The sequence below is a fragment of the Kogia breviceps genome, chromosome 6 (assembly GCF_026419965.1).
Source record: "Kogia breviceps isolate mKogBre1 chromosome 6, mKogBre1 haplotype 1, whole genome shotgun sequence".
In the NCBI taxonomy this organism is placed as follows: Eukaryota; Metazoa; Chordata; class Mammalia; order Artiodactyla; family Physeteridae; genus Kogia; species Kogia breviceps.
In genome coordinates this window covers 103,480,293-103,503,412 of record NC_081315.1, presented here as the reverse complement: position 1 = coordinate 103,503,412, position 23,120 = coordinate 103,480,293, and the positions used below count along the sequence as shown (strand labels likewise).

At 34.1% G+C, this 23,120-nt stretch overlaps 2 protein-coding genes across 5 annotated transcripts in view; one reads left to right on the top strand and one right to left on the bottom strand.

The window, feature by feature from the left end:
- The window catches only part of NCAPG (non-SMC condensin I complex subunit G), a 184,699-nt gene extending 165,555 nt beyond the window's left edge, over positions 1-19,144 (top strand). For all 3 annotated transcript variants that reach the window (XM_059067496.2, XM_059067498.2, XM_067036360.1), the window contains 8 exons: positions 4,171-4,395; positions 11,800-11,981; positions 12,270-12,444; positions 14,677-14,838; positions 15,061-15,199; positions 15,587-15,670; positions 17,917-17,992; positions 18,929-19,144. In XM_059067496.2, coding sequence (XP_058923479.1) covers positions 4,171-4,395; positions 11,800-11,981; positions 12,270-12,444; positions 14,677-14,838; positions 15,061-15,199; positions 15,587-15,670; positions 17,917-17,992; positions 18,929-19,028 — 1,143 coding nt within the window. In that variant the 3' untranslated portion in view covers positions 19,029-19,144. The remainder of the gene's footprint in view (positions 1-4,170; positions 4,396-11,799; positions 11,982-12,269; positions 12,445-14,676; positions 14,839-15,060; positions 15,200-15,586; positions 15,671-17,916; positions 17,993-18,928) is intronic.
- The window catches only part of LCORL (ligand dependent nuclear receptor corepressor like), a 180,749-nt gene continuing 174,470 nt past the window's right edge, over positions 16,842-23,120 (bottom strand). Inside the window, exon 7 of one of the 2 annotated variants that reach the window (XM_059067494.2) lies at positions 16,842-21,262. In XM_059067494.2, coding sequence (XP_058923477.1) covers positions 21,082-21,262 — 181 coding nt within the window. In that variant the 3' untranslated portion in view covers positions 16,842-21,081. The remainder of the gene's footprint in view (positions 21,263-23,120) is intronic. The other variant, XM_067036358.1, reaches the window with a different exon arrangement.

Below are 23,120 nucleotides of genomic sequence, written 5' to 3'. Positions count from 1 at the left end.
CAGAACAGGTTTTACGGCAGGTAGTTGAGCTAAGGAGTTCAGTTTTGGACATGGTAAGTTTGAAGTTTGAGGTACAAGTTGGATATATTGGATAGGCTTTTTTTTTTTTTTTTTTTTTTTGTGGTACGCAGGCCTCTCACTGTTGTGGTCTCTCCCATTGCAGAGCACAGGCTCTCCGGACGCGCAGGCTCAGCAGCCATGGCTCATGGGCCCAGCCGCTCTGCGGCATGTGGAATCTTCCCAGACTGGGGCATGAACCTGTGTCCCCTGCATCGGCAGGTGGCTTCTCAACCACTGCGCCACCAGGGAAACCCTGAATAGTTATTTTTATGTGGGTTTGGAGATAGCAGAGAGACCCAGGCTGGGGAGAGGAATCTGCAAGTCTTTATAATAGTATCCAATGCCTAGAAACTGGATGTTACCTGACAAATGAGTATAGTTTGAGAGGAGATCTCAACTTTATAGTTCCCTAGGGCTCAGGCAACATTTAAGGTTAGAGAGATGAAGAGGAACCAGTAAAGACCAAGGTGAAGTAGATAGTTAGGGGAGAGTGTAATGTCCTAGAAGGCAAGTCAAGATGGTATTTTAGAGAGGCCAGGGTGACCCAACTGTCTAATGCTGGTGACAGGTTGATAAGGATTCATAGTTGACCATTTTTGGCAAGTAAGGAAGTGTTTGGTGACTTTCATGAGCCCTAGTTTATGCACAGGGCAAAGCCTATTGGAGTGGTCCAAAGAGAATTATGGGAGAGGAATTGGAGACAGCCAGTGTAGACTACTCTTTCAAGATTTTATTTTGTTAGGAATAATGGAGAAATGGAGTGGTAGCAAGAGAGGATATGGGGTAAAAAGAGTTTTTGGTTTGGTTTGAATTATTTTAGGATGGAGAAAATTACAACCTGTTTGAATCCTAATGAGAATGACCCATTTGAAAGGAAAAAATTGAATATAGGGAAGAGAGGGCAGCTGCTAGAGTGCTACTGAGTAGACAAGAGGGGATTAAGTCTGGTGTATCAGTGGAATGCATTTGACTTTTTAACTCCTTTGGACATCTGTTTTTAACATTTGGGCTTAGCTTTACTTGGAAAATATACTTCCCTCCACCTCCCCATGTAAAAAGACAGTATGATTCATGTAGTCTTTTTGTGTTGTCAAATGTAATGGGATTAAAAAAGCTGCAAGGAATTTTAGTGCAAATTGCTTGCCAACAGGTGAATGGGAGTGCTTTGCATGTTCAACTTGAAAATAACACATGACAATATGGATTATCATTTTTATGAAGATTATATTAAAAGACTCAACCAATAGTTGAATTTTCCCCCAACATAAATCCTTACCTTGAAGCATCCTTTAATGTTGCATATGACATTGCCAAGAAAAAGAAAACATACAATTAGGGAGAACTTCAGGGAAGTCATGTGTCCTGGAAATGGTCAAACTGTTTGTGACTTGTATCAAAGGAAGAAAATTAAAACCATGCTTTTGTCAAAAGGCAGTCCTCAGAAATTTTGTTTTGTTGTAATTTCCTTTTTTGGAGTACTTGACATCTAATCAGTTCATTTAATGTGCAAGGATTAAATTCCTGACAGTGCTTTGTTTATATTTATCATCCCATGCTTGTTATCAGAGAAGAATTTCTATTATTGTGAGATCCTTTTGGAAACTTAGAATGTCAAGTATTATCTTTAAAATGGTGTACCGTTTCTTTTCAAACAAACTGGAAGAAAAATCTTGGTACTTTGTCCAGATGAATCATTTATAGTGCTTGGCCATACATCTGGTTTTGCTCCAAGATGAATGAATGAATCTCCCTGTGTTATACAAAGTCATTACTATTTATATTAGCAGGTACTGGCATTAGTGATTCTGGTAGTAATTCTAAAGGGAATCTTGTTTACTATTGTGAAATCTATTGGCTTTATAGGTGCCCGGGAAATAAAATAGTACATTTTCAAAGAGGTTTTGCTAAGAAATTAAACCAGGAAGTTCTCTATTTCAATTTCCTGGCTTTCTAGAGGATGGGTCATTAAGTGCTAGATTGACCCCTGGTCATTACTTTTTATTTAAGTGGAAGAAAAATCTTACTAGAACATTTGATAGTGAAGGGTTCATTTATGTCTAGCTTATTAAGTATAGCGCTTTTTACTCTGAGGTAAAACGTTCATTAAGATGCCCTATATACCATTATGAGTACTTCTGAAAAATTGTATTGAGAAGTTGTTGTTTTCAAGTAGAGGAGATTAGAGTTAGACAACTATATAAAATTTCTAGTACTGCAGCAAAAGAAATACCATAGAACTCTTTCCAAAGGCACATAAATTCACTTGACTTGTAAAGATGAAATGCGGATTTTGATCCTTTTAATTTTTGATGACATAACATCAATAATAAGTGTTTTGGTCATTTCAGACAGAAGAAATGTAATATGAATTTAATGCTTACAAGTGTCCTGGAGCAATAGGAAGTTATTTAATACTAACTCATACCCCATTTGATGGAGCCATAGGAGCCTTGATACTGTTTGCTCCTATATAATTTTTTGTGGTGAAAAAGAATTGTCAAAATCAAGTTCATGTGAAAAATAAATGAATGTTTATTATCAAGACCATTCCATAATTTTACCTTAATTTCAAATCAAAACAGTTAATAGCAGCCTTGTCATAGAATTAAAATTTTTAAAAATTAAAGTTTACCTTTTTTTAACTTTAAACAACATTGATCTCTGAACTTTTTTCAGGGACTAGCTATTAATGTTTGCCTGAAAAAAATAGCTAGGTATAATTTTTTGTACATTAAAAATGTGAATGATACCAGATACAAATGCAGTAAAATAAATTGTATGTGGAATTTTGCCTATATTTTGAATGTTATTGTGAGGTGGCCTTTTATTAGGTCCTCAAAGGGGTTTGCAATCAAAAGAATTTAACCACTGAATAGATTCAATTACTTATCTTTATGAAGGTATTTTCAGAGCTATCATTGGAAGATTTTAGATTAAGGGAAAAGAGCAGTATTTTGGTGGAGTAAGAAATCAGTTTTTTTAAAATCAAGTTTTAGTAATAGAAATTGACTTAAGAAATATATCCACACTTGTTAGAAAGGCAGGAGAGGGAAATGATTTCATTTAGAAATCTTTCTTTATCCAATATTGAGAGCTACTGCTAGCCAGTGAGGGACTGAGAAGGACAAGGAAAACCAAGATGTTGTTGAGAGTAGCATGTTTAGAATTTGTAGAGAATAGTCATGACAGTACATTCTTATAAATAAGCATTTGGCTTTGGCAGATTTGCAGGTCTTGCCATAAGAAAATATGTAATAGATGTGTCTTGAAATATCCTTCGAAGTTTTGTAATTTTGAGCCACTTTTCTCTATTCATTCATTTGACCAACTTGTGGGTGATTTTTCTTCATTCTATGGGCTAAGCTGTATAGCCAAGTAGCTTATCAGTGACCAAAATTTAGGTGCATTAAAAAATATAGTAAATCTTTTCATAGTAGAAATATTCAGCTCTATTTTTTTCATGGCTTTGAAATTTGGTATGTAAGAATTCGGTTTTCTTAAGTCAGGATAGACTCATACAAGCTGCTGGGTGTTAATGGATTCATGATAGACTCATAGAAACTGCTAGGTTTTATGGTTCACTTTCTTTTATAAAGAAGTCCAGTTCAATGAAAACTGAATTCACTATTAATGAAATCTGAATTTATTGAGCTAATAAGAGAAAAGTTTCTTTAATGAAACTTGATAACCTAGAAGAGTACTGATGTTCCAATGAATGCTTTTCATTGGTTAGAATGTAATGTTTTTGTCTTGATAGATGGCCCCAAACAATTGCAGTATATTGAACAGTTTTTCTAGATCTTAAAAAAATAATAAAATCATAGTTAAACATATACGTTTTTGTACATAAAAGGAACAAATAATATAATTCAGCTTGACTTTAGTTCCGGGAATTTTTTTGACTGAAGACAATTTTTCTGAAGGAAATATAAAAGTGTCATGGTATAAATAAAAAAAAATAACCAAAATCTTAAGTTTTAAAAAATATTTATATAGACTTGACACTGTTGTTGCAAGTAGATTAATAATAAGATATATGTTAATTTTATGTAGCATAAACAGAATAAAAATATACCTAATTTGCTTTTGGTGGGGGATGTTTCGATTTAGGTTTTGCAAATTGATGATGTGACAATAAAAATAAGTGCTTTAAAGGCAATCTTTGACCAACTGATGGCATTTGGATTTCAACCATTTAAAATGAAAAAAATCAAAGCTATTCAAAGTGAAGGTGCAGAAGTAAACACTAATGAAGAGCAAGAGTCAAAAGAATCTGAAGAGGCTGATACAGCCAAGAATGTTCTGAAACTACTTTCTGATTTTTTAGATAGCGAGGTAAGAAATAATCATAGCCCTATTATTGTGAAAGGTTATTGTCAGCATATATATGTTTATCCTCTTTGTATTTTTTAGGCTGAAGTTTAAACTTGGCTAACATTTTTTTTTAATTTGCATTTTGAATATTATAATTAAATCCTACTTTCACTTCTAATATACCTAATTTCTCACTATCAGATTACATTGTGTAGAGAATTGAAGTGTAAACAAAAATGAAATGACTATTGGGAGGGGTTGTTATTTTTTCGTCTTTTGTCTCTGTCTTTGTGATCTGTGACTTACAAGTTTCACCCTGAAGGGTCTTAAAAAATAATTGAAAATAATCTTACATTGGGTGGGTGGAAGTTCTAAGATATGATATGGGATTAGATCTCCTTCCTTAGGGTACTCATGAACTACATTTTTATAGCATATGTAAACATTTAAATTAAAAAATTTTAATTTTTTTTTGTTGAGGTGAAATTGACATTACATTAACAATTTTAGAGTGAACAATTCATTGACATTTAGTACATTAAAAATATAGTGCAATCACTGCCTCTAATTTTTAAAACATTTTCATTATCCCAAAAGGAAACTACCCATTAAGCAGTTGTTCCCTATTTCCCCTACCACCAGGCCCTAACAACCACCAATTTGCATTTTGTCTCTATGGATGTAACTCTTCTGGATATTTCCTATAAATGGAATCAGAAAATATGTGGCTTTGTGTCTGCTTTCTTTCACTTACCTTGTTTTCAAGACTGTTGTGGCTTATATCACAAGCCTTCTTATGGCAGAATAATATTCCATTTTATGTATATACCAGAATTTGTTTAGCTATTCATCCATTGAAAGATATTTGGGCTGTTGCCACCTTTTGGCTATTGTGAATAGTGCTGCTGTGAAGATGTATTTGTCTGAGTAGCTATTTTCAATTCTTTTGGGTATATTTCTAGAAGTGGGGTTGCTTGGTCATATATTAATCCTTTTTTGTTGTTGTTTTTAGGATTTTGTCCCTGATCCCTATCCCAACTAGTTAATTAATACATCCTCACATATTTATCTTTTTTTTTTTTTTTTGAGTGAGAACATTTAAGTTCTCTAAGCAAATTTCAGTAATACAGTAGTGTTATCAGCTAGTCACCATGTTTTACATTTGGTCTCTAGAACTTATTCTTTTTTTTCTTTTCTTTTTTTTTTAAATTATAATAGAACTGAAAGTATACCCTTTTCCATATTTCACCTACCCACCAGTCTGTGGCAACCATTTTTTCTACTCTGTTTCTATGAGTTTGACTTTTTAAAAGATTCTGCATATAAGTCATATCATGCAGTATTTGTCTGTCTTTGTCAGGCTGTTTCACTTAGCATAATGTTCTCAGGGTCTACCCCTGTTGTTGCAAATGGCAGGATTTCCTTCTTTTTATGGCTGAATAATATTGCAGTATATATCTCACATCTTCTTCATTCATTGATGGACACGTGGGTTGTTTCCATATCTTAGCTCTTGTAAATAATGCTACAATGAACATGGGCATGCAGATATCTCTTTGAGATTCTATTTTCATTTCCTTTGGATATATATCCCCAAATTGGATTGTGTTTTTAATTTTTTGAGGAACTTCATTCTGCCTTCCAAAATGACTGTACCAGTTTACATTCCCACCAACACTGCACTAAGGTTCCCTTTTCTCTACATCCTTACTAACACTTTTCTCGTGTCTTTTTGATAAAGCCATTCTAACAGTGTGAGGTGATATCTCATTGTAGTTTTGATTTGCCTTTCCCTGATTATTAGTGATGTTGAGCAGCTTTTCATGTATCTGTCAGCCATTTGTGTGTCTTCTTTGGAAAAATGTTTATCAGTTCCTCTGACCATTTTTTAATCAAATTATTTGCTTTTTGCTTTTGTGTTATATGAATTCTTTATATATAATTTTGGATATTAATCCCTTATCAGATATATAATTTGCAAATATTTTCTCCCATTCCATAGGTTACTTTTTCATTTTGTTGATAGTTTCCTTTGCTGTGCAGGTTTTCAGTTTGATATAGTCCCATGTGTTTATTTTTGCTTTTGTTACCTATGTTAAGGAGCTTACTATCCTGTTTTTTATAGGCATTTCATGATTTCATGTGGTAATTTCTTTAACTTTTTGAGTACCTGCCAAACTGTTTTCCATAGCAGCTGAACCATTTTACATTCCTGCCAACAAAGAACAGGGTTCCATCCTTATCAACACTTGTTATTTTAAAATAATTTTGTTGTTTTATTAATAAGAAAAAATTGTTATTAAAAATTCTAGCCATCTCGTTTTGAATTGCCTTTCCCTAATAACTAATGATGAGTATCTACATGTGTTTTTTGGCTATTTGTATACCTTGTTTGGAGAAATATCTATTCCAAATCCTTTGCTCATTTTTAAATTGGGGTGTCCTTTGGAATTCTTTATATATTCTGGGTAGTAGATCCTTATCAGATAAGTGATATGCAGATATTTTCTCCTATAGGTTGTCTTTTCAGTTTCTCAAATAATGTCCTTAGATTTTTTAAAAGTTTTAAATTTTGATGAAGACTAATTTATCTTTCCTTTTGCTGCTTGTGCTTTTGGTATTATATCTAAGAATACATTGCCGAATCAAAAGTCATGAAAATTTATCTCTGTGTTTTCTTCTAAAAGTTTTACTCCTTTATCTTTTAATTTAGGTGGATTGGTGCATTTTCAGCTAATATTTGTATATGGTGTGAGGTAGAGGTCCAACTTCATTGGTTTGCCTGTGGACATCCAGTTGTCTCAGCACCATTTGTTGAAGAGACTATTCTTTTCCTATTGGATTGTTTTAGCACCATTGTGGAGAGTGAGAGAATCAATTGATCATAGGAATATGGGTTTATTTCTAGACTCTCAATTCTTTTCCATTGTTTGTGTCCACCCTTGTGCCAGTACTTGACTGTTTTGATTCATGTAACTTCATAGTAAGTTTTAAAATCAGGAAGTTGAGTTTTCCAACTTTGGTTCTTTATTTTCAGTATTGTCTTGGCTATTTGGGGTATCTTGCAGTTCCTTATGAATTTGAGGATTGGCTTTTCCATTTCTGGAAAAAAGTCTATTGGAATTTTGATAGGGATTGCATTGAATATGTATATTGCATTGGGCAGTATTGCCATCTTAATGTTATGTTTTCCAATCCATGAGCTCTCAAATATCTTTACATTTATTTAGGTCATTTTTAATTTCTTTCAGAAATAGTATATAGTTTTCAGGGAACATGTTTTTTACTTCCTTGATTAAATTTATTCCTATATTATTTTGGTTGCTATTGTAAATGGAATTGTTTTCTTAATTTCCTTTTTTGGATTGTTCATTCTTGTTGTATAGAAACTCAACTGTTTTGTGTGTGGATTTGATTTTGTATCCTGCAACTTGGCTGCATTCATTTGTTAGCTCTTGTACAATAGTTTCTGTGTGTGTGTGTGTGTGTGTGTGTGTGTGTGTGTGTGTGTGTGTGTGTATTCTTTGGGATTTTTTCTATAAGACCAAGTCATCTGTGAAGAGACAGTTTTAATTCTTCCTTTGCAATTTGAATGTCTTTTATTCGTTTTTCTTGCCTAATTTCTCTGGCTAGAACTTGCTGTACAATCTTGAATAGCAGTGGTTAAAGCAGGCATCCTTGTCTTGTTTCTGATGTTAGGGGGAAAGTTTTCAGTCTTTAACCATTGAGTATGATGTAGATTCTTCATACATGCCCTTTATCATTTTTAAGAAGTTCTCTTCTGTTTTTATTTGAGTTTTTTTTTTCCAGTCATAAGAACATGTTTGATTTTGTCAAATGGTTTCTCTACATCAATTGAAATGATTGAAATTTTTTAAAAAAATTGCTATGGTACATTACATTGCTTGATTTTCTTATATTGAACCATACTTGCATTCCTTGGATAAATCCCACTTGGTTATGGTGTATAATCTTTTTAATATGTTGTTGGATTCCATTTGCTAGTAATTTATTAAGGATTTTTACATCTGTATTCATAAGGGAAATTGGTCTGTAGTTTCCTTGTATTGGTCTTTGTCTGCCTTTGGCATCAGTGTAATACTGACCTCATAAACTGAGATAGAAATTGTTTTCTCCTCTTCTATTATTTTGGAAGACTTTGAGAAAGATTCGTGTCAAGTCTTCTTTAAATATTTGGTAGAATTTACTAGTGAACACATCTGGTCTTGGACTTTTCTTTTGGAGAGGTTTCTGATTTACGTATTCAATCTTTATTGTTATAGGTCTGTTCAGATTTTCTATTTCTTCTTGAGTCTATTTTTGTAATTTGTGTTTCTAGGAAGTGGTTCATTTCATCTAGGTTGTTTAATTTGTTGGTATTCAGTTCTTATTATTCATTTATAATCCTTTTTATTTCTGTAAGGTCAGTTGTAACGTCTCTGCTTTTATTTCTGATTTTAGTTATTTGCATCTTTTTTTTCTTTGTTAGTCTAACTAAAGGTTTTTCAATTGTATTCATGTTTTCAAAGAACCAACTTCCGGTTTCATTGATTCTCCCTGCTGCACCCCTGATTTTCTATCTCCTTTTAAGTTCTTTAAAGTGTAAAGTTATTGATTTGAGGTTTTTTTTTAATGTAGGCATTTACTGCTATAAATTTCCCTCTGAACACTGTTTTTGATGCACACCATAAGTTTTTGTTTGTTGCATTTTCATTTTTATTCATCTAATTCTTTTCTTCTTTCTTTTTTTTTTTGGCTGCGTTGGGTCTTTGTCGTTGTGCTCAGGCTTTCTCTAGCTGCAGCGAGTGGGGTCTACTCTTTGTTGCGGCACACGGGCTTTTCATTGTGGTGGCTTCTCTTGTTGCAAGCTCGGGCTCTAGGCACACAGGCTTCAGTAGTTGTGGCTTGCAGGTTCAGTAGTTGTGGCTCGTGGGCTCTAGCGTGCAGGCTCAGTAGTTGTGGCGCATGGGCTTAGTTGCTCTGTGGCATGTGGGATCTTCCCAGACCAGGGCTCGAACCCATGTTCCCAGCATTGACAGGTGGAATCTTAACCACTGCACCACCAGGGAAGCCCCCATCTAATTATTTTCTAATTTTCATTTTGATGACTTCTTTGACCTTTGGTGTGTAAGAAGAGTGTATTGTTTAATTTACAGACTTGTGAATTTTACAGTTTTCATCTCGTTGCTTTTCAGGTGTATTCCATTGTAGTTGGAGAAGATATTTTGTATAATGTCATTCTTTATGAATTTATTAAGACTTGTTTTGGGCCTAATATAGCCTCTGTTCTTGAATGTTCCATGTGTACTTGAAGAATGTGTGGTCTGCTGTTTTTGAGTGGAGTGTTCTATATGTTTGGTAGGTCTAGTTCGTTTATGGTGTTGTTCAAACCCTCTATTTCCTTATTAGTCTGTCTAGTTGTTCTACCTATTACAGAAAGTGGAGTATTGAAGTCTTCAGTTATTATTATAGAACTGTCTATTTCTCCCTGAAGTTCTGTCATTGTATGTTCATATATTTTGGGGCTCTGTTGTTTGTTGTATATATGTTTATAATTATCTTTTTGATGAATTGACCTTTTTAAAATCAATATTTAATGTCTTTATATTGTAACAGTTTTTGACTTCACATTTGGACTGCAAAATGGCAGAAATAAGTCCTTCCTTATCAGTATTTTCTTTTTTTTTTTCTTTTATCTTTATTGGAGTATGATTGTATCAGTATTTTCTTAAATTTTGAGTTATTAGCCAAGTGATAGACTAACTTCTCGTTGGCAGTTGTCTAGTGCTGTGGGCTTGCTGACATTGCATAGATGGAAAACTATTGCACATGAAAACTGTTTGACAGTAGATGAATGAATTTTGTTTTTGCTTTTTAAATAGTACAGGTACATTATCTTTTTCTGGCTAAACTAGATTCTGTGGCTTTTATTTTATTTTTGTCATAACCACTAAAAAATCTTGACTTCCTTGACTGTCCTCTGGGCCATAAATCATAGTTTTTCACATGCTTTAAAGACTTGCAGTCCTGTCCCAATTAAAATCCCCATATTAGAAATTTTTAAAAAGACAGAGGGCATGCAGCCTTTGGAGTTGGAGACTTAAAGATTTGTATTCTGGTAATGTCTGTGAATCTTCAATAAGGTATTTACTGTCTCTGTCCTGTTTCCTTATCTTTAAAATGGGAATAATGATGCCTATTCAGTGGGATAATTCTTTAGTTTAGTCAACAAATATTTGAGAGCTATTTATGTGCCAGTCATTATATGCTCTTGAGAGTACAATGCTGAGTGGAACAAAGTCTCTGCCCTCATGGTTGTTGTGAGCCCTAAATGAGTTTGTATGTGGAAAGCATATGCCAGTACCCTGGCACTTACTTATTAATCTTATCAACCTCTACATTTTTCTTCTTATTTTTGAGTTATTTTTTTCAGAAAAATTTCTGAAATAGTTCTTGTATCTGCTCATTCCTCTGTTTTTCCTCCTGTCCCCTCTAGTTTAGATGTGTCTTTCATTCCCAGATTATGGCCTGTCTAGATAATTTTCCTGAAATCTCATTTAAATCTTATTCCCTACCCTTTCAAAAATCTTCCACCATATTTCTTTACCTAATTTTCGAGGTCTCTCTAATCTGATCGCTGAGCAAACTTACTTTCTATCAATAATAATAAATAATCACTGACGTTTGTTGAGGATTTACTGTGTAGATAGCACTCCTTAGAGCTTTACGTGTATTCTTTGTGTTTTTTGATAAGTAGTTTTATTATCCCTTTTTTTGTATATGAAAAAAGTGAGGCATAAAGAAATTAAGTAATATGCACAGGATCGGATCATGCAGGTAGGAAGTGTCAGAGGCTTGAATTTAATTCAGGCTCAATAACCAGTATTTTTAATTACTACTCTTTTATACCTGTACCTCCATTTGAATACCACTACATCTTTTCCATTTTCTTCTCTAGGTTTGTTTTGGTTTCTCTTTCTAAGAATGCCTTTTTCTACTTGTTCACCTTCTGTTCACATTTTACCTATTATTCACACACATTGCCACACTCACCTCTGGAGCTTTCATTTATAGGCACCTTCTCTGATGGCAGAGACCATTACCGAAGGTTTTCTATATCTTAGCACCATGATAAGTGTTTAATACATATTGTTTTGATATCTGGTTTTACAATATTATAAGATCTTTTGGTTTTTCTAAAGTTTAAAAGGAATTGACGTTTTCATAGCTAGACTAATAATTTGTCACATAGCCTTAACCTAAAAGGAAAAAACAAAATTTTTTTATGTGCCTTTAAAATAATTCATAATAACAGGAATGATTTTGGATAGTTTATATAAAAATACTTATTTTAGGCTACAATGTAAGGCTTAAAAAGGAAATACAAATAAAAAATTTCTTTTAAATGAAAGTCATTTTTAATAGGTGTCTGAACTCAGGACGAGAGCTGCAGAAGGACTAGCCAAGCTGATGTTTTCTGGGCTTTTGGTCAGCAGCAGAATTCTTTCTCGTCTTGTCTTGTTATGGTACAATCCTGTGACTGAAGAGGATGTTCAACTTCGACATTGCCTAGGCGTTTTCTTCCCGATGTTTGCTTATGCAAGCAGGTATTTTAGTCATATCGATAAATCAAAATCTAACTTGAAGTTAAATTCAGGCTCCCTATGAGTCATATCTATAGCATTTTGTTGTTAATGTTCTTTTTCTTCAGTGGTAAGTGAGGAAATGAGAAGAACTTACTTAGATTCTATCTACCTGAATTATTTGGCTCTTTCCTAGATGAATATGTACTGTATCTTGGTGGGGTGCATTTTATATATAATGTTGTTGTTGCTGCTTTTTAAAGAATCATATGTTTTTTCTTTGCCAACATACTTCAAATTGTTTTTCAATAGGACTAACCAGGAATGTTTTGAAGAAGCGTTTCTTCCAACTCTACAAACACTGGCCAATGCCCCTGCATCTTCTCCTTTAGCTGAAATAGACATCACTAATGTTGCTGAGTTACTTGTAGATTTGACAAGACCAAGTGGATTAAATCCTCAGGCCAAGAATTCCCAAGATTATCAGGTAGATGAGTATGTTAGCCTGTGGATGGTCTAGGGATGGTAACTAGCATGCTTTGGCAAAATAATGCTCTCATAGATTCTTTGAAATAGTGAGAAGCTACATACAGATTTTGAGATTTCTAGTTTATGTGGTAGCACATAACACAAAGCAAGAAAAAGATCTTTTGCAACTATGTGGGTGGACCTAGAGGCTATTATGCTTTGTGAAATAAGTCAGAGAAAGACAAAAATACTCTATCACTTATATGCAGACTCTAAAAAGTAAAACGAATGAATATAACAAAACAAACACACAGTTATAGAGGACAAACTAGTGGTTACTAGTAGGGAAGGGGAGGGGAGAGGGACAAGATAGAGATAGGGGATTAAGAGACATAAACTACTATGTATAAAATAAACTACAAGGATTACTGTACAGCACAGGGAAATGTAGCCATTATTTTATAATAACTTGAAATGGAGTATAATCTATAAAAATATTGAATCACTCTCTTGTGCACCTGAAACTAATATAATATTGTAGATCAACTATACTTTAAGAAAAAACTCTTTTGGGAAATGGGGAGATAATCATATAAAAATAGAAGTAATCAGTGCTAACATTTTTGCTACTGAAAAGAAGTTACCGAAAATTCACCATCCTTACTACCCCCTCCTCACCTAGTTCTGGCTGTTAATCATTCTGAATAATGACCTGTTATGTAGGACTCATTGAGTCCTCAATTGTTGGCTTACCTGATCTGTTTCTGATACAAGGAGGGAGAATTCAAAGAATGAAACTCACCTCAAGCTTAGTTTTGTTTTTAATTCGAAGAGCATACTCGCCCACAATTTACATGTAAGCTGGTTTTTAACCCTTTAATATCATTTGATCAAATATTTACCATATTGAAAATTAATGTGTTAATTATTTCAGATGCCAGCTGATTAAGTAGAAAATATTGGTCTTCTGTTTTGTTATTTAGTGACTGCATACTTCATTTGAGTTACTATGTTACATGTTATTGGAAAGAAGATTACAATGGATATTAAGGCAAAATATATTAAGGGTCAGTGATATAGCTACTAAGTGCTTTAGCACTTTAGAAGATGGCAAGTTTCATGTGGTATGGGTGATGAGTACAGCATTACTAGTTTTAAATCTCACTGAGCAGAATTCACTTAGGCCTTGTTGGGATTTGGGGAGTGGTTTGGATAGAGAGAAAAGACTTTTAGTAAAGGTGATTAAATATAGCTGGTAGTACAAGTCATGTTGGGGAACTGTGGAAAAAATCTGTCAGCTAAGGATCCTGAATAGGCCTGTTAGGGAAGAAGATTAGGATAGGGAATTTGGAGTTGACTCTATTTGCAGGGTGTATAATGAAAGGGTATAATGAAAGGGTTAATGGGATGACAGTTACTTAATTAGGAAGATTAATTTGGTGGTCAGTTTCATTAGGTGAGGTGAATTGGTAAGAGGAATAGGGAGAGAATATTAATAAAGAGAGCAGTTAAAAGTTGATACAATTAGGAGATAAAAGCTAACAGAAAAAGAATAATAGAACATAGTAGTAGAAAGCAGACAGAAAAAAGTAGTAGAAATTGACATAGAAAAAAAATTGCGGGTAGAAAAGCCTAGAAGATAGAACTTTGTGTGAGGCAAGGGAGATGGAGGGATCCAAGATAACTCTGAGGTCCTAAGTGTGGGTGACAGAAGACCTCAAAGAAGCTGTTGACATTAGGGCGTACTCTCATGATCAGCATCTTGGAGGAGTGAGGGAAATAGATTGGGCAGAGGGAGAAGTTGAACTGTCATGCAGTCTTAAGGTCCCAGCTGATCTCACAGAAGTTCCAGAATTGGGATAGTTCTTTGCTTTGTCCAGAATTGAAACAAGGCTGGGCTGTTGTACCTGTACATCTACCAGTTATTAATGTGGACTAACCCTTGCGGGGGAAGTGTGACCTTAGGCAGAGCCCATTGTCTTCAGCTTGTATCAGTTCTAACCTGGGAACTTTTAGCCTCCATAACTCGTGGTAGCCTGGAGAATGAATGGTCAGTAGTAAAGCAGTTGGATCTGGGCCTTGTACCACAGCATCTACCCTACAAGAAGGGGAGCTCACATGGGGAGGACTATGATAATTTTGTAAGACATTTTGGGATTATGTCACGATTAGTTGGAAATGATAAGATGTGTCAGACTGTATTGTAATCATACCATTTCAATTGACAAGGATTTTTCTCTTGATTTTCCAGGCCTTAACAGTTCATGACAATCTGGCTATAAAAATTTGCAATGAGATCCTAACATGTCCATATTCACCAGAAATTCGGGTCTATACGAAAGCCTTGAGTTCTTTGGAACTCACTAGCAGTCTTGCCAAAGATCTTCTGGTTCTACTGAATGAGATTCTGGAGGTAAGTAGTTTCTAGTTACTCTTAATGTGTATAAATTTTTATCAATGTAGAATTTACATGATTCTATTAATTTATACATTAGTATGCTGTGACTGCTCATTTGAAGTAAATATTTCCTTCATAAATTTAATAGGATTTTTAGAATGTTTTATTAACTTTATCAGTATATAGCGTTTTTGAAAGATTAGAAAATGCTGCATTAAAAAAAGTTTTCTGTTACAGCTAGTAAAAGATAGAACATGTGTGAGAGCTTTGGAGAAAATCAAGGTTCAGTTAGAAAAAGGAAATAAAGAACATGGTGACCAAGTTGTAGCGGCACAGGATGACAACACAACTACAACTGTTTTTCAAAGTGAAGATGGTAATGACATACTAACCTGAGTATTTATAAGATTCTGTCCTTTTCATCTCTACTGAGATACATTGTTTTCCTCCTCTAACATATATGTGATTGTATGTCAGAAATGGAAGAAAAGTTTTTTAAATTAAATCCCCTTAGGAAAGTGTATTACTGATAAGTGTTTACTGTATAGTTTTTTTGTGTATATTTCTCACGATATGACCATGCATACTATGTTCCTAAGAGTTTTGCTTGCTTATTTTCCAGTGTTCACATTTTTTTGGAACACTTATTTATGATAAATTTTCAATAGCTGCTCTTGGGACTGGTTGTCATTGATTTGATCGTTTATTGTATTTCATGAGGCTACTTTTAATTTAGTTAATAATTGTATTATTTCCCTTATAGAAAACAACAAAGAAGTATATATAACTCCTGTCAAGGATGTAAAAGCAACCCGAATGAAATCCACTCAGCAAAAGACCAACAGAGGTAATATATGGATTGACTAGCTTTTTTAAAAAAATTATTTATTTATTTATTTATTTTTGGTTGCATTCGGTTCTTCGTTGCTGTGCATGGGCTTTCTCCAGTTGCGGCGAGTGGGGGCTTCTCTTGTTGCGGAGCACGTGCTCGAGGCATGTGGGCTTCAGCAGTTGTGTGTGGACTCAGTAGTTGCGGTGTGCGGGCTCTAGAGCGCAGGCTCAGTAGTTGTGGCGCACGGGCTTAGTTGCTCTGCGGCATGTGCGATCTTCCTGGACCAGGGATTGAACCCGTGTTCCCTGCGTTGGCAGGTGGATTCTTTTTTTAAAAAAATTATTTATTTATTTTTGGCTACATTGAGTCTTCATTGCTGCGTGCAGGCTTTTCTCTAGTTGCGTTGAGCCAGGGCTACTTTTCATTGTGGTGTGCAGGGTTCTCATTGCGGTGTCTTCTCTTGTTGCGGAGCACGGGCTCTAGGCTCATGGGCTTCAGTAGTTGTGGCTTGTGGGCTCTAGAGCGCAGGCTCAGTAGTTGTGGCCCACGGGCTTAGTTGCTCCATGGCATGTGGGATCTTCCTGGACCAGGGCTCGAACCCATGTCGCCCACATTGGTGGGTGGATTCTTAACCCCTGCGCCACCAGGGAAGTCCCCTGGATTGACTAACCTTATAATAAAACTTTTCACTTTTGTTATCTAGTGAAATACTTTGTTTCCTTAGATATGTATAAAGATTATTCATTGTCCTCAGTATCCTTAACTTTCTTTTTGATTTGTTTTAGTTGATATTAGGTTTTCCTTTGTGTCTAAAAGACATCAGTGTTGCTTCAAGTGCTTTTGACTGAAAGAAATATGATGCAGAAGATCATACTGCAAAGGACTATTTGGGTTAAATTAAGATTTTTATTATCAAATGATGAACGATGATTTTATATTTATATTATCAGTTGTTTGTGGTCTGTCCTTTATATGATTAAGTATTTTTGTCCCTTTTATCCTCCTAGTATTTTTCTGGGCTTCTGTTTTCCGTTTTACTTCATATTTTCCCAACATAGTTTATTTTCAAAGCGATATCCAACAATAGGGGAATTGCTGGAATAAAGTAAATGTTGACTATTAGGGGATCACTTAGAAAAAAAATGTGAAATTCAAGGTCTTTTTAATCTTTTATTATTTTCTTATTACAAAAGCAATGCATGCTTATTACAGAAGAATCAGAAAACACATCCAAGCAAACTAATCAGAAGAATGCTAATAATTCCACCTATGAACCAACCCTTATTTTAATCCTTGAAAAATATTTTTTGAGGCCCTTTTCTGTGTAGACTCGATTTTTTTCTAAATGGAAAAAAATAGTTTTGTAGTGGAAAAAAATATTGTTTTGTAGCCAATCAGTTATTTAAATGCTAATTGCTGGTTAATTGTTCCACATTAGTCCCATATTGTTGGATGTTTTCTTGGGGATAACTGCATTAGAAGTTTACAAGCAAATATGTACAGTTGGAAGAAAACAGAAACAAAAAGTCTCACTTGAATAAGTAGGGTATATAAATTTCAACCAAATGATCATACTGAATAATTTGGTTTTGATCAGATTGCTTTTAGTCAGGTATAAGAACTCCACCTCTTTTTTTTTTAATAGCTCAAACTCCATTTATATATGCTGTTTTATTATCATAAATGAGCATCACAGGCCACTTCACTGCTTAACCTTGTGAATTTCTAGCTAGTAGAATTTTTGTAACCCCCCAGCATATAAAGGGCTTCAATTTTTATCTGAAATGTTCTAGAACACACATTTGAATTGACCATGTATATGTTTGAATATTTTACAATAAACCATACCTTACTGACTAAAGTTCTGTTTATTTAGGATCTGTTTTATGGGCTTAACCTCTCTTTTTAACCTTAATTTTCATTAGGTTCTCCATATACCTTGTGCTATGAGGTACTTTCTTTATATAACATTTTTCACATGCTTCTTTCCCCCAAATAAATTTAACAAAATTTGCCACCTATAACTCAATTTCCATCTTTTCCCTTGCCTATTATAAGAGCTTACAAAAGAAATTAGTAAAATTTTGATCTTGCTGGCTTCCTTTTCTCCATGGTGTTGATAATTTGTATCAAGGTGGCTGGGAACTAGGAGGAAAGGGTGTTGAAGAGGGAAAAATAAAGAATTTGGGTAGCCCAGAAAACAGGTTAAAAATAATCAATTGATAATAGATTTTGATAATGAATTATATACTATCTTTAAGGACGGAGAAAAGTGATAGCTTCAGCTAGAACGAACAGGAGACGTCAGACTGTTGAGGCTGAGGCTGACTCTGAAAGGTATGCCATGCACATCTAGAATATGTAAAGAGGTTTTATCTTCATTAAAAAAAAAATTTGTGTAGAAGTAAAAGAAAAAAAATAATTGTAGTTTGCTTATACTGTGATTATGTAACAAGATAATACGTGAAAATTTACAGCTTTTTAGATTATGTATCTACGAGCATTTGACTTCCTCTGGCTTGTGTGCTTTTCCTGTTCGTTGACATGGCTTTTAGTACTAGGTAGTTATCTTTATGTTCTTTCAAATTGTATTTCCATGTATTCCTCTTAATTATAAGATCATGTATGTATGACCTCTGAACTTGAATTAGCAAACTATTGAGATTCAGATTTGGGTTCTCTACATTTATAATGATAGAATAATTCTGCCTATAATTTGGATGATATTAGTGATATAGTTTATTTTTGGTTTCTGCCAATAAGCCATTGTTGGAAGCTGTTTACAGCTGTCTTGCATTCATTCATTCATAGGTAAAATGTATATATTTTCAGTTTATAACTTTAGATCGAGTTTTAATTAAATTTAAAGTATCTTTTGGGGAAACTTGCTGTTAACAGTGTTTTAGGAATGTATTGCCTAAATAAATAGAACTCATTTTTTCACTACTTGAGTTTCCCAAAAAACTCTTGGGCAGTTGTTATGGTTCCTGTTTAATTACAAGCTTCATTATAGAAGTTTGGGTTTTTGTTTTTTGCTTTTTTCTGTATAATACCAGGTTCCATGTAGATATTAAAAAAAATTAGTTAGGTTTTCCATGGTTCACTTTGCTGGATAGCCAATTGGTGTTTTTTGGTTTTGAGATTTCAGTTTTAAGCCTAATGGAATCAGGATATCAATCACACACTGATAGAATGATAGAAACAAAGTTTTATTTATAAATAAACTGGTTTTAAAGCTTGTATTTAAATTGGTGTATTTCAAAATCTGTTTAGTGATCATGAAGTTCCAGAGCCAGAATCAGAAATGAGGATGAGACTACCAAGACGAGCCAAGACAGCAGCACTAGAAAAAAGTAAACTTAACTTTGCATAATTTCTCAGTGAAGATAAAAATTAGGAGAAGATATGATGGAGGTGGAGTCCTTTGAAAAATGTCCATTAAAATTATGTTCATTTCTTTGCTTTAATAAAGTTACCCTTGTATGAAAATTAGAAGAAGTCTGATTCTTGTAGAACTTTCTGCTGTGTGATTCCACATTACTTTAGCCTGTATTGAAGCAGTGAGACAGCATCCATCAGTGTGCTCCACAGACCATCTCCATCAGTCATGGATTTAATCAGAATTTAAGGTGGGCCCAGGAATGCTACATGCATGAGTAATTTTTTTCCCAGAATGTTTGCATATGAGAGCCCAAGTTTGCTTATGTTACGATGGTTCGTGGGTTAGGGAAATGTTCACATATACATATTAATCATGGAGTTCTCTATGTTTTTGGCATAACAAAATATTTATTGTGGGTAATAAAAAATACTAGTAGGAAAAGAATGTGACAGGAAGTCCACTATATACTAATGTATGAATGAGCACTATTTCTTCACTGTAAATTTATTTTCTGAATTGGCACTTGTCTGACTTAAACTTACACCGTGTCAAATCAGTCCTCTTTCCTTCTGTAACTCCCAACCAAACACCTTTTATTCCTCTGATAATCATCTCTATTATTCAGAATAGAAATACCCTAACATTGGATCTAATACATTGGTTTTAATAATAATTGTGCTTTTTTATTTACCAGAGGCCATTTACTTAAGGTGATGTTCTAAGATGGAGCTAAAGTAAGAATGCTGTGCTTTTTTGAGCCAAATTGCTACATTACATATGTATATGTGCTTTACAAAACTCAGAAATATAAAAGGAGTCCGAAGGTTACAAAGAATGCTTATTAAGAAAAAGGAAAAGGCAGATATGGTGGTGATATAAAACAGTGAAAAATAGATGATTGTTTCTCATTCTGTTGGCTCTGTGTCTTTTCCTGTGCTTCAAATTCCTTATGTAAGCCTTTTTGTTAAATCCCTGTCTTTTTAAAAATAATTTGGGGGTTGGGGTAGGCTGGGAGAAATAAGGACTTAGAAGGTACACAAAATGTGCCATAAGTAAAAGTCTTTAGAAACACAATAAACTGAATCCCATTTAACCCATAGCCAGGCTATCCAAAGGGAAGGAGCCATGTTCTTACATACTTTACATGGACCAAAGCTTTCCTTCTCAGCCATGGGAAAAATTAAGCATCAGACTTTGAGTATTCTTACCATTCAAGTTTTGGACACAATCACATAAGCCAATCACAAAAGCTATGCTTTTGTACAGCTAAAGAGGTAAGGAATATTATCCTCATTTTAAAACATCCCTTTACACTTTAAAATAAATGGCTAAAATACAATAAAATCAATGGATGTAAATCCATTTACCATTTTTCATTCAAAATGGATAACTTACAAAAACCAAACAGTATTCTTATCTGCAAGAGTCACAGATTTGCTGAAGAGTCAACATGCAATTGTGCCATTGCTCTTAAAATCCAGACTTTATAGGTTTAAAAGTACAGAGAAATAACTGATCAGTTCAAATTCTCCTTATGAATGGAAACATGCTACTTGATGATAAACTATGATCAATTTTTCTATACATATATAACTTTGAAAGAGATATACTTCTAAGAGATACCTTTGCCTTTTACCAATTTGCTTCGAGGTAGTTGGTATCCACCTGTTATACAACTATTCATGGGTCAGGTAATCACAAATCTTTACAATACTAGCCTTCTAAATCTCACAATGCATTATATATTAAGACATTGTGCACGGAAATAAAACTGGGGACAATTATATATTTAAACTTAGTAAAAAATTCACAAAATACCATTAAAAAGAGAAACTTCAAAAATCCATTTGTACTGCAAAATTCCACAATGGTCTGGTGTAAAACATGTAAAAAAAACATACAAATATAATCAAAATGATTAATGCTAATGATTTAATATAGACAAATCACAAGACTAGAAATATTTCAAAATCAATCGATAAATGCTTATCAGCAGGAAGAATGTTGACGTACAAAATAAGGATAGTGCAAGAAGAACTGCAATCTATTTCTCTTCACTTTTGAGATTTTGGTTATGAACTGTACAGCTCGCTAGAGATGCTGCTGTCAAATTCAGATTCCATTCAATGGGACGATTAAGGCACATCTTAATGGGGCTCAAAGGGCAACTTGCTGTATTCCCGTCAGACAAATTCACTTTCTCATCAGTTTTCACTTGTAGCATGCTGGAAAAAAAAAGTGTAAAGCACTTTAGTTTTACTTTAATTTCAAAGAAAGAAACTATCAACCTTGTAAAAGAAAATTCAGTAGTTTTATTGTTCAGACCTCTAAACAATAGAGATGATTGATTGTTGGGTTTTTTTTAGCTCCTGTCTCCTAAATGAACTGAATTCAACACAGGTAATTGAGAGGTCACTCAGATACCACTGGACAAAAATAGCATATACCGATTTCATCAGTGTACATCAGAAAGGATATTTAGCCTACTGAGCTTGGCCGGAGTCAACCCGTCTTTTAACGTTTCCTTTAACCTACCAGGATCACAGCCACTTTGAGACAAGAAGGAATTAACCTTTGTTGAATGCCTACCATACTCTAGGCACATTCACATGCATTATCTCAAATTTCATAACCACCAAGTAAGGTTGGTATACTGTAAGCTCATAAGAAACGGTAAAAGTGAGTCACAGAGAGTTCCAGTACAAATAAAGTCGACAGTCCTTGCTCTTTCCCTTAGGCCTGTCTACTAGCTCTCTGATGAGAATCTTCTCTAAAATCACAGAAACTTGAGAGTCCAAAGGACAGCTAGCCACTCCACACATGTAATATTAAAGTCAATTCACATCTTCAGATGTGAATCCTTACGTTTAGAAATAATTTAATAGCTTGCTATACATTAGCTCATTTGACACAACTGATCAGTTCAGTTAGACTACATCATTCCTAAGCTTTCTTCAACCGCAGGTCAATGATTCTTCCCACTCGTAAAGAGGAAGCTGAGTTGTGTAGTATTTTAGTGGCTTATTAGAGTTGGTAAATGGCAGCAGCATCCAGACTTCGGTAGCATTTTCCTGATCTCTCCTTACAACTTCAAACAACTGACTCACTTGCCATTCAATAAGCCAGAGATTTAACCTGTTAAACCATATTTTAACAGCCATCATATTTTCACTGAGTTGAGTTCTCCCCAAACAGTCCCAGTTCCACCGAATGACATGGTTTCAATTGTTATAAATAGATAATGAAACAAAATGACAGCTTAAAAGATTATTCATCAAAAATAGTAAATCATCATTACAAAAAAATCCAAAACCTAGAGATACGATCACTAACAGTAATGTTTTTCCTTCCTCCAAGGACTGCTAGTCTTCATATTTTTATCTGTATTTTCAAAACAAGAAAGTCTGATGTATGACTCTTTGAGAAACTCTAAAGCAAGCTATAAAAATAGAATGATGTTAATTGAGGTAGCTTGGTAGGTAAGTATATCAGGCATCAAACTCCAAAATAAGAAAACAATGGCATGGAGCAACAAATCATAGTCCTAAAAACGATTTTTTTTTTTCTGTTTTCTGTTTGCTATTTGATTGATAAAGGTGTATTCATCAGAGAATACTACTCAGTAACTACACTATTGTTCTTTTCAATACTTTAAAGACTTTTAAAGTTACTTTTCTAGAGAGTGTACTCCAAATTTGAGAACACAAACGCCAGGATACACAAAACTATACACATGCATGGGAAGAAAACAGTCAAGAAAAAGAACTAAATGTTAGTACCAATATACAGACTGACATGTTTAATTCATAGATATATACTTACAAAAAAAAAAAAAAAAAACAAGCTGGCGTTTGAAGTTTGGGCACTACTGATCTTGAAGTGCTAGAACCAGAGGCATTAGGACAGCAGAGCTAGAAGTGACCTTTCTAGTCCCCACTTCACTGCGTTTTTTTTTTTTTTTTTTTTTTTAAGAGATGATAGGGAAACTAAGATATAGGAGAATAGAAAAATAAACTGCTCTTTTTCAGAGTGTTCTAACCAGATGTATGAGGACTAATATAAGAATCTCGATCTCTAATTATA